The sequence below is a fragment of the Ipomoea triloba genome, chromosome 15, assembly GCF_003576645.1.
Source record: "Ipomoea triloba cultivar NCNSP0323 chromosome 15, ASM357664v1".
Taxonomy (NCBI): domain Eukaryota; kingdom Viridiplantae; phylum Streptophyta; class Magnoliopsida; order Solanales; family Convolvulaceae; genus Ipomoea; species Ipomoea triloba.
This window is the reverse complement of record NC_044930.1, coordinates 20784165-20796472: the sequence shown is the minus strand read 5'-3', so window position 1 is coordinate 20796472 and position 12308 is coordinate 20784165. Positions and strand designations below refer to the sequence as shown.

Here is a 12308-nt window from a genome sequence, read left to right as displayed (position 1 = left end):
ATTCGAAGATCATCCATTTTGAATGGTAGTTAACACATATCATAAGAGCTATTAATTAGAATGTTACTTCATTTTTTTTAGTATAATATAATCTATCAATAAGATGTTTTCAACAATTTTATCAAACTCTAATTAGGATGAGACTCAATTTGAAGACCTTATGCTATCAAATCAAAAGTATTTAGCAAACGAGAAGGATTCTTAATAATTCGGAGAAGTTGACAATACACATAATTCGGAGTACACGTCATAGAATTTTAATTTGCCACTGAATATTGAGTTGTTTTGACTTTGGAGAATTGGTAACTGGCTGGACACGAAAATATGTACTCCGTATTATGTTATATATGTAGTAATTTTTGTATGGTAAGAAGAGTCTAATTTTCCATAACTATAAAATCAAGTCATCGATTTCGATCATTCCTATGATTCCATACTAAACAAAACCATTGTTTCCTTCATCCATCATTCCACAGTTTCAACCGGCCGGCGACACTTTTCCAGGTTTATCATCTGACGATCGATCATGTATAAGGTTGCAAGCGCTTCGGAGTATTTGGTGATCACCGGTGTGGGCATCACCGACATCAAGATTTCGAAGAAAGCATGGGTTCTTCCCGGGCAATCCTTCACCGTCTTCGACGTTTCTCCGGTGAACTACACCTTCGAAGTCCAGGCCATGAGCGCCGAGAAGCTCCCTTTCATCCTTCCTGCCGTCTTCACCATCGGCCCTCGAGTCGACGACGAGTCCAGCCTCTTGAAGTACGCCAAGCTAATTTCTCCCCACGACAAGCTCTCCCACCACGTCAAGGAGCTGGTGCAAGGGATCATCGAGGGCGAGACGCGCGTCCTCGCCGCGTCCATGACCATGGAAGAGATCTTCAGAGGAACTAAGGAGTTTAAGCAGGAGGTTTTCGAGAAAGTGCAGCTGGAGCTCAACCAATTCGGGCTTTTGATCTACAATGCCAACGTGAAACAGCTCGTTGACGTCCCGGGACACGAATACTTCTCCTACTTGGGTCAGAAGACCCAAATGGAGGCCGCAAATCAGGCTAAAATTGACGTTGCGGAAGCGAGGATGAAAGGGGAGATTGGGTCCAAGTCTCGTGAAGGGCAGACGTTGCAGAACGCGGCGAGAATTGATGCGGAAACCAAGATTATATCGACTCAGAGACAAGGAGAGGGGAAGAAGGAAGAGATCAAAGTGAAGACTGAGATTAAGATTTTCGAGAATTTGAGAGAAGCTGAGGTGGCAGAAGCCAACGCTGATCTGGCGAAGAAGAAGGCTGGTTGGGCTAAGGAGGCGGAAGTTGCGGAGGTGGAGGCTAAGAAAGCTGTGGCGCTCAGAGATGCAGAGCTGCAGAAGGAGGTGGAGAGGATGAATGCGTTGACTGTAACTGAGAAGCTTAAGGCAGAGTTCTTGAGCAAAGCCAGCGTTGAATACGAAACCAAGGTATGTAAGAAATTATTCATTATTGGTGTCATAAGACTATTTGGATTCAAAAAAAAATAAAATTACATATTGAAATTATTGTACTCAGAGTCAGTCCAAACATTTTAGAGATCCTCTACAAAATGTGAAAAATGTGCCCTATAATACTTAGAGCAAGTCGCCCTTGGCGAAATTAAAAAATAACCCGATTGAGTGTGATTCTATTACTTAATTAAGTGTTGATTCTCAGCTTCCATAAGTCTTTAACCCACCCTGCTCAGGACTGGCACATTGCCTCTCAAAAATGTTGTGCCTCGGCTATGGTAACTTAAATTTTCATTTTAATTACGCATTCTTGTGGTGAAAGCATAGGTGCAAGAGGCAAATTGGGAGCTTTACAAGAAGCAGAAAGCTGCAGAAGCCTATCTGTATCAAAAGGAGAAGGAAGCAGAGGCTCAGAAGGCAATGGCGGAAGCCGATCTCTACAAACGCCAACAAATCTTAGACGGAGAATTGTACGCAAAGCAGAAAGAAGCGGAGGGACTGAAAGCTATTGCAGAAGCTCAAGGCGTGTACTTGCGAACCCTTTTGGGTGCTCTGGGCGGAAACTACGCCGCCCTCAGAGATTACTTGTTGATCAGCGGCGGAGTGTTTCAACAAATCGCGAAGATCAATGCGGAAGCCGTGAAGGGCATACAACCTAAAATAAGTATTTGGACCAACGGTGATGCCGCTGCCTCCGCCGCAGACGGTGGTGCCTTGGGCGAAGTTGCCGGAGTTTATAAAATGCTGCCGCCGCTGTTCCAGACGGTGCAAGAACAGACGGGAATGCTGCCGCCAGCTTGGATGGGCAAAATGGATACTAATAATTAGTCTTTATTTATAAACCGTCGTATTATTAAAACTGAAATAAGCTTCTTCTTTTTTCTTGACAATTTAGTAGTAAAAATTTGTAGTGTGTTTTTATTTATGTGACAATTTTCAATACAAGTTTTGTGCGACTCTCAATTCATTGTACTTGGTCTGCGGAGCAGGTTGAACTTATAATTGTACTCAAGACTCTAAGCATGGTGAATTGGGATTAGGGTTTGGAGGCAAATTATTGTGTGGACCACAGTTCTTTGTGGATTATAATAAAATGTACATTTTTAATATATTAAAAATATATTATTTGTATATTGAATGTATATTATTTAATAATATGATTCACACAATAATGAAACAGGTTGGGACGAACCTTGCATTAAGCAGGCCGTGGACATCAGAATAGGGACCTCTTAATTATGTTATAAATATGTGTATAAGTAAGCTTGCATGTGTTAAAGGATTAGTTGAGGTGATTAATTTAATATATGTTGGCATTATTATTATTATACCAATCGAAGCGCACTGCTAGATTTGACGGTCTATCAAATTCATTAGGAATCACAAATCATTTCTTAGCCTCAAATGGTCAATTTCTTTGGTAACTTGGACAGCAAGCTCAGGAGCGGAGGCACGTAGAGCCGGTAGAGGGATAGAGGGCCCTCCCCCAACAATAATTATTGTGTGGACCGTACTGTCCAAAAACAACATCATTTCACACAATTTTTTTTCACGCGACTCGCTGCAATATATATTTTGTTTATGGTTGCAGTAGGCGTTAGAGGCTAGGCGGACAGTACACTAACGCCTAGTCGGAGGCCTGTCCGCCTAGTTGGAGGCCTATAAAAACAAAAAAAAATAGTGCATGTGTGTGAGTATATGTCAAATATTATATTATAATATATATCTCTTACTTCTCTTATTTATATAAATAAATAAATTTAAATATATATAAATATAAAAAAAAAATAACAAGGCCGACTCGCTCGAATTAACTCGGTTGATTTAGGCGCTAGGCGGCTGCCTAGGGAGCAATTCACCTCGGTGTAAAGCGCCTAGCGCCTAGGCAGCCAAGGTGACCGATTTTTGCAACAGTGATTTTTATAACTCATAATGTACATTATCTTACCCTGGAGTTTCACTATTCTAACTCATAATGTACATTATTATAACACATAAAATACATTATTATAACACATAATGTACATTATCTTACCCCAAAAATTTTATTATTCAAACACATATTATACATTATTCTAACACATAAAATTAGGTGACGTCGTTTTGGACCATGGTCCACAACTGTGTGGACCGTACACAATAATTTTCCCTCCCCAGTATTATATATGAATATATTATTATTATACGGATAAATACACCCTTTAGACCCCAAAAATTTTAAAGAATTTATTTTGTATATACTGTATTAAGTAGGTCCAAAACATTGTTTAAAAAAAGTCCAAACCATATATTAAAATTCAAATTCACCAAATGAAAATAAATAAATTAAATCCTTTAAAAAAATAAATTAAATAGACAAATCCATAATTCATTATTAGCTTACGGAAGGCATTAGTATTCAATTTAATTTCAAAAATTTTCAAATTTAAGGTATATACTTTTAGTTTTATTAGTTTATTAATTATTTAGTGATTTTTGTGTGTTTTATTATATATTTACACTTTTAGAATTTATATTTGTTAGTTTAAAGGATTGATTTTGAAATTGAAAAAAATTAATATTGATTCTTTAATTTTTTTATCTTGGGTTTCATCCTCATCCCTCAAATTTTGAAATATTAAATTAGCTTAATCAATAAAATGAATATCAGTTAATTATCGAAAAAGATTGTTGTCAACAAAATAATTGAAAATTTTTATTTGATAAAAAAAATGACAAGATTTAAATAAATATAATTGTTTTATTAGTTTATGTATTTTGTGTTAGGTAAAAAAAAAAAAAAGTACCAATTTGCGCCACATTATCATTGAAAGTTATTATAAATAATAGAGAAAATATCATTTTTAGTCCCTCAACTATAATACATGTATCAATTTTGGTCCTTGACTATTAAAAATTTCAAATTAGGTCCATGACTATTCAATTTGTATCACTTTTGGTCCTTGACTATTAACATTTTCAAATTAGGTGCATGACTATTCATTTTGTATCACATTTGGTCCTGCCGTTAAATTTTCCAGCCAAATTTCTGGCGAAGTCATCGGGGGTGACCGGCGTTTTCTTTTATTATTATTATTATTATTATTATTTTAAGTTTTTTTTATTTAAAAGTTACGGAGTATTAAAATAATTTTTAAAATAAAAATTAAATAAATTAGTCGGTCACCAGTGACTTCGCTTGAAATTTAACCGGAAAATTTAACGGCAGGACCAAATGTGATACAAAATGAATAGTCATGCACCTAATTTGAAAATGTTAATAGTCAAGGACCAAATGTGATACAAATTGAATAGTCATGCACCTAATTTGAAAATTTTAATAGTCAAGGACCAAAATTGATACATATATTATAGTTGAGGGACTAAAAATGATATTTGCTCTAAATAATATCTAGTACAATCATGTATGGTATATATATTTATACTAGATATAGTCGGTACTAATATCGATTGACATTGTAAATTTCTTCAATAAGTACATCGTCCCCCTCACTCCAATATAATATTTTGGCTCTGCCTCTCCTACTTTCCTTTTTATACAAGAAAAATTGACTGATTCTATACTTGCAATTTCCATCAAATTTCCCTCTCTATGACAGTAGGCTCTGATGCAATTTTCTTGATATTTAATTGTAGCAATTATTTGAAGGCATCCATGAAATTCCTTGCCAACTGGCAAGCTATTGATATTTACCCAAAAAATAATAATTAGTCCCTCAATTAATCAATTATAAACATTTAGGAAGTGTTTGGTAACCCGGAAAATGATCGGGCTTTGAGTGTTTGGCAACCTCCAGAAAATATGGTCAACGGAAAACATTTTTCGTTGACTACAAAAAATTAGTGTATTTTTCCGGAAAATGACTTCCAACAAAAAGTCCGGAAGTCATTTTCTGGAAGGGAAAATGGCGTCATTTGAGAGAGGGATAACCCTCCCTCCCTCAGTCCGGCAAACTGGTTTCCGCCAGAAACCAGTCCGCCGGCTCTGGTTTCCGGCAGGGCTGAAACTAGAGCAGATCTGCTCTAATTTTCACCGGAAACCAGAGCAGCGAAGGTGTATGTTTTTTTTTTCTAAATTTTATTTATAATAAATATTATTAGTATATATATTTTTATATTTTAAATAAAATAAAAAATATATATAATTATACATTTCTACTCATTTTTCACTCATTTTCCGGAAAATAAACCAAACACACAAATACAATTTTCCAAAATGCAACCAAACACTAGAAATCAAACTATTTTCCAAAAAATGACTCATTTTCCAGAAAACATTTTTCAGAAATTATTTTCCTGCTTTCCAAACACACCCTAATGAATTTAATTTTTCTTCTCCCAAACATTACTGCAGATTTTTAATGGGCTAAAAACATGATTTCAGTATTAACTTAAGGAACAAAAAAAGAAAGCTCCAACAGTTGAAAATTAAATATACTATATTTCCATAATTGCAAGACTATGCGTTCATAATTAGAAAATTTATGTATTTTTATCGAGAAAAAAATAGAGAACATTTTTTTTTTGAGTACCACTGACTCTATTACAATGTAGTATTTGTTCATAGCTACTTTCTCAACCTACTGAAGCATAACGAGTCAACAGTTGTCTCCACTGAGGCTCGAACCCACTCCGATTATCCATGTGGGAGTGTTAACCGAGATACCGGATGCCACTTGACCACAAGGTCTTATTTGCTTGTGGAATAAGGTTCANAAATATTTGAGCCTAGAGATGTGGAACTCATTCTCAAAATTCCAGTGGCTTTTCAATATGAGGACAAATGGTGTTGGAAGGGTGATATTAGGGACCTTTACTCAGTTAAGCATGGCTACCGTTTACTCTCAAACATGAATTATAATGATGCTGGGTCTGTTGATATGTGGAACAGGGTTTGGCAACTAAAAATTCCTGCAAATATTAAAAATTTTCTATGGAGGTGTTTACATGGTGTGGTGCTCACAATGCTGGCGTTAGCTGGTAGAGGAGTGGAGGTAGATGTCTTATGCCCTTTGTGTAGACAGAGTCCTGAATCACTCATGCATGTACTGTATCATTGCCCAAAGGTTGCTCCCATGTGGCATGAGCTTGCTGTTAATCCTCTCCCTAACCTGAATGATGACTTTCATGCATGGTTCACAAGAAATTTAGCTCATGTTGAGGTGGTGACTAAGTTGAAGTTTGCGGCGCTGTGCTAGTGTATATGGCGTGAAAGGAATGCAGATGTATGGACTCAGAAAATTTGGCAGCCATCTTTTATTCGAATGGAAGTATTGCGTCTGGTGAATGACTGGCAGCACCTGGGTGGTACGATTAATTCAAATGTTTGCATGACTCCTGGTATTAACGCATCGACGATCCCGACTGATTTTGTACAAATTTTTGTTGACGCGGCTGTGTTTCCAGATATAAATAATGCCACCTATGGGATTATCATTAAGGATGCCGATGGGGGTTTTGTTGCAGCGAAGAATGGTTTGTCCCGATGTATGAACGATGTCCACCTTGCAGAAGCGATTGCTATAAAAGAGGCCATATCATGGGCTAAGGATATGGGTTATATGAGAGTTAAAGTCTTCACTGATTGTCATATGGTTTGCAAGATATTGGAGTGCTCAATTGTGGATTACTCGTTTGCAGGTTGCGTTATTAATGATTGTCGAAAATTACAACGACACTTTGAAGTAGTGTCTATTCAGTTTATTTCTAGATCAGTGAACAAAGTTGCTCATGCGTTAGCTAGAGCTGCCCGTTCTCAAACTGGTCCGCTTATTTGGATTTCTTCTATTCCGTCTTGTATTGCGAGTTTGATTTAATGAAATGCATCATTTTGTTTTCAAAAAAAAAAAAAAAAGAGTTAATTCCATTTTTAGTCCTAGATTTATAGGTGTCAGTCCATTTTTAGTCATTTTTTATCAGAACATCCACATTTGGTCCTAATATTATTGTGGCATGACCATTTTTGCTTCTCCTTCAAGAAAATCATTGAAATGTCGTTAAATACAAGTACATTTTGATCTTTTTTTATACAAAGTATGTTGACCCGCTATATTTTTTATGTTTATTTGTTTGAAAAAAATCAAAATTGAAGACTGAAATGCTCTTGTATTTGGCGAAATTTAAACTATTTTGTTGATGGAGGACCAAAAATGGTCATGCCACAATAATACTAGGATCAAAAGTGGATGTTTTGAAGAAAAAAAAAGGACTAAAAGTGGACTGTCACATATAAATCTAGTACCAAAATGGAATTAAAATGAATTTGCATGTTAGTGATCTACATTACAATATGGATCATGGTCTACAATAGAGTGATTGACATACATATTTATATAGTTAATAATAACAATTTGATAAACAATTATTGTGCTATTTTATGTTGTTTATGAGCATTTAGCACCTATATGTATTTACTATTTGCAAATTTTCTCTACTAATAGTCTAATACACCAGAGATATATTTCTAATATAATACTTTTTCTATCTTATTTTGTTTGTATTTTTAAGTATATAAATTTTACTTAATAATATTAACTTATCATTTTTGGATGATGGGAGTAACTAACCATAAGTATTGATACGTACCCTTGTCTAATTCCTGGGTGTGTTTGGTTTATGAGTTTACACACTAAGAATGAAAATCAAAATCATAATTAATGTTTGGTTGACAATTTTTTAAAACATAACTATAAGATTTTTTATTTTTTTTTGAAAAAAACTATAAGATTTAATTACCCTTCAATTAAAAACTCCATTCTTTACTTAAAAACGTGTATCGTTCCATCTTATTGATAATTTAATTTTTAAGTTTTGATTTGTACTTTTAGATTTTTGTTTTGATTTTTTTTTCATATTAGTGCTTTGGATGTCATTATATTAGGATTAATTGACTTGATTTTTTATTTTTGCATTTCTAAAACTTTATTCCTATTATAGGGTCATACATGACCAAACATCAATATTGAATTGAACACACCCGAATCTTAACTTGTTTTCAAGCTTAAGAAGGCCAACGTGTAGCTTTTGGATTCCTCCAATTTTGGCAACCAAATTTTTTTTTTTTTTTTGGGCCATGACATTCCCAAAGACGGCTTTGTCCTAGAGAATTGGTAACTTCTTTTTGGACTTGTAGTTGTATTCTTTTTTTAAAAGAAGAATTCATTTAAAATTAAATTCAATAAAAAAGAAATTAAACATGTATTATGTAATAATTTTTGTAAGGTAAGAAGTCTAATTTTCTATACTATAAAATATAATCAAGGCATTGGTTTCGATCATTGCCATGATTTCATACTAAAATTGCTCTTAACTTCCATAGGTAAGCAAAATTGTACATAATCACCAAAACAAAGTAAATAGGTAAATAAGAGCTCTTTTGAAAAGACATAAAAACAATATTAAATATTGGATAAAATATTTCATATATTTGTTAAATCTTATCAAACTCTAATTACTAGGGTTTTCTTGCTGGTTTGAGGTTTAATTTGAAGAAAAAAAAAAAAAGAAACTATTTATCCTATCAAAATCAGTATTTGGTCTAACCTTTGCTTCTCATATGATGCATGCACACTTACTTCAATTGACTCTAAGTCCTTCCAAAATGTACAAAAATTGCTCCTAATTGCCATAATCAAGCCAAACTGCACCTAATCACCAAAACGAAGCAAATAAAAACTCTTTTGAATGTGATATACTGATATATAACTACATTCTAAATATAGAAATGATATTAAATATTGGGTAAAATATTTCATATACTTCTTAATCTTATAAAACTCTAACAAGGCGTTTGGTTGGAGGAAATGAATTAGGTGGAAAGGAATTGTAATTCCATGGGAAAAGAATAATGTGGGAATAAAGTGGAAGTCTAAATTCCAGTGTTTGGTTGGAGGGAATAAAATTACTAGGAATTTCAATTCCAATGTTTGGTATACATAGGAATTGAAAGGGAATAAATAGTATAAAGTCTAAAATGCCATTGTTATTATTATTATTATTATTATTATTATTATTATTATTATTATTATTAAATGACAAGTACACAACAAATATAACATATTAAATTCAAATATCATTCATCTACCGTATCTCTTGAGCCAGATATATTGTAATTAATTTTCATGCAAATACTTCATCAAATGTATGTTAAGTTTCATAAGTTCAACATACACCAAAATTAATCCAGGAACTAAGATGTACATAATGTGCTTTTCAAAGTTTAGGCAACTCAAAATTTGCTTTCAAAATTTCTGCATATAGTGATTTACACAACTCACGCCATTCCATCACTATTTTGAACAATTCTGCATATATATTTTGAACAGGTCAGCGCACAAATCAAATTTAGATAAATACTTTATATACACATATCAAATTTCAATATTTAAAAATTATGAGAAAACAAGATAATACATGGTATTAACTAAAAGAGAATGTCAAACATCAAATCAATTTTAGGTTAAAAAAGAGAAGGGTAATTTTGTCTTAGGAGTATCTTTTTTTATTCCTAAAATCCATGGAATTGAAATCTCAAGGGGGGCATGCGATTCTAATTCCATGAAAATGAGGGAATTGCAATTCTGCGGAATTGCAATTCCCTCCAACCAAACGAAGGAATTTTGTTACCTTCTGAATTAGGTAGGAATTAAGTGGGAATGGAATTTAAATTCCCTCCAACCAAACACCCGGTAATTACTAGGCTTTTCTTGCCGGTTTGAGCTTTAATTTGAAAAAAAAAAAAACTTATTATCCTATCAAATTCACGACTTAAATGGCATCTTAGAAAAGATAAAGTTGAGTTATCATGAATTGTTTGACTATATTGCGAGTTAATAAAGATTTTATTTAATAATAATAATAATAGGGAAAATTTCACTTTTAGTCCCCCAATTATGAACAAAGTATAGATTTAGTCTTTCTTTCAGTTATTTGTGATATGATGCAGTTTTAGTTCTTCACTTATTATCAAAGTGGGGGATTAGTCATTGAGGGGTCAAATTAGTCACTTTATTGAGTGATATATTGGTTGCAAAAGTAGTCCTCGAGGAACCAAATTCACCACTTTAACAATAACTGAGGGACTACATCTACACTTTAAATAAATGAATGACTAAACTTACACTTTAGTCATAATTGAAGGACTAAAATGCCATTTTTAATAATAATAATAATAATAATAATAATAATAATAATAATAATAATGTATAACAAGGACCTTCCATAATTAAGCGAAGTTGTACAATTGTACCTAATCACCAAAACATGCAAAGCAAATAATAGCTATTTTGAACATGATGACTACATTTTACACATAAAATTAAGGAATAAGGTTCAAATTGGCCACTAAACGTAACCTGAAAGTGCAATTAGGCCACTGAACAAAAAAAATGTGCAATTAAGCCACTGAACACTCCAAATGCATGCAATTTCACCTAATAACAGGTTACCTTTTATTTCATCAGGTTGCCTGCTTACATGGATGGTGATGTGGCATTTTAAAATAATTTTTTATTAATAAATATAAAAAATTAAAAATTAAAAATTAGAAATATTAATTTTTAAATATTATTTTTAATATTTTTAATATTAATTGTTAATATTAATATTTTAATATTTTAATTAATTTTTATTTTTAAAGTTTATTATTTAATAAATATTTAAAATAAAAATAAAAATATTAAAAATATTAATTTTTTAAATATTTTTTAATATTAATTTTTAATATTAATTTTTTTAATATTAATATTTTTTAATATTATTTTTTAATATTTTTAATTAATTTTTAATTTTTAATTTTAAAGTTTATTATTAAAAAATATTTTAAAATGTCCACTCATCATCCATGTAAGCAGGCTGATGAAATAATGGAAGGTAACATGCTATCAAGTGAAATTGCATACATTTGAAGTGTTCAGTGGCCTAATTGCACATTTTTTTGATTCAGTGGCCTAATTGAACTTTCAAGTTACGTTCAGTGGCCAGTTTGAGCCTTATTCCTAAAATTAATATTATATTGGGTAAAATTAAAATATTTCATATACTTCTTACTTTTATCAAAGTAAACTCAAATTATTAGCTTTTCTTGCCGGTTAGAATTTAATTTGAAAAACAAAAAAAAAAAACTATTTCTCCTATGAAATTCACTACTTAAATGGCATCTTAGAAAAGATAAGTTGAGTTATCATGAATTGTCTGACTATATATATTACAAGTTAATAAAGATTTTATTTAATAATTAAATACAGAACAACAATAATAATAGGTAAAAAAAAAAAAACAATTAAGGACCCCAATTTTCATATAAGATTTTTTTATTTTGAAATACATATGATTCTTTACAATGTAGTATATATTTGTTGTATACTTTTTTAAACATTTTTCAGTCCAAATAATCTAAACCCCTATCGAAATTCGAAGATCATCCATTTTGAATGGTAGTTAACACATATCATAAGAGCTATTAATTAGAATGTTACTTCATTTTTTTTAGTATAATATAATCTATCAATAAGATGTTTTCAACAATTTTATCAAACTCTAATTAGGATGAGACTCAATTTGAAGACCTTATGCTATCAAATCAAAAGTATTTAGCAAACGAGAAGGATTCTTAATAATTCGGAGAAGTTGACAATACACATAATTCGGAGTACACGTCATAGAATTTTAATTTGCCACTGAATATTGAGTTGTTTTGACTTTGGAGAATTGGTAACTGGCTGGACACGAAAATATGTACTCCGTATTATGTTATATATGTAGTAATTTTTGTATGGTAAGAAGAGTCTAATTTTCCATAACTATAAAATCAAGTCATCGATTTCGATCATTC

At 32.2% G+C, this 12308-nt stretch overlaps 1 protein-coding gene across 1 annotated transcript; it reads left to right on the top strand.

The window, feature by feature from the left end:
- The first annotated feature begins 423 nt into the window (after positions 1-423).
- Positions 424-2436, top strand: LOC116007390 (flotillin-like protein 4). The gene is made up of 2 exons (XM_031248050.1): positions 424-1453; positions 1805-2436. Exons 1-2 carry the CDS (start codon positions 527-529, stop codon positions 2303-2305), a joined length of 1428 nt encoding a protein of 475 aa, XP_031103910.1. The 5' UTR covers positions 424-526; the 3' UTR covers positions 2306-2436.
- The last annotated feature ends 9872 nt before the right edge of the window (positions 2437-12308 follow it).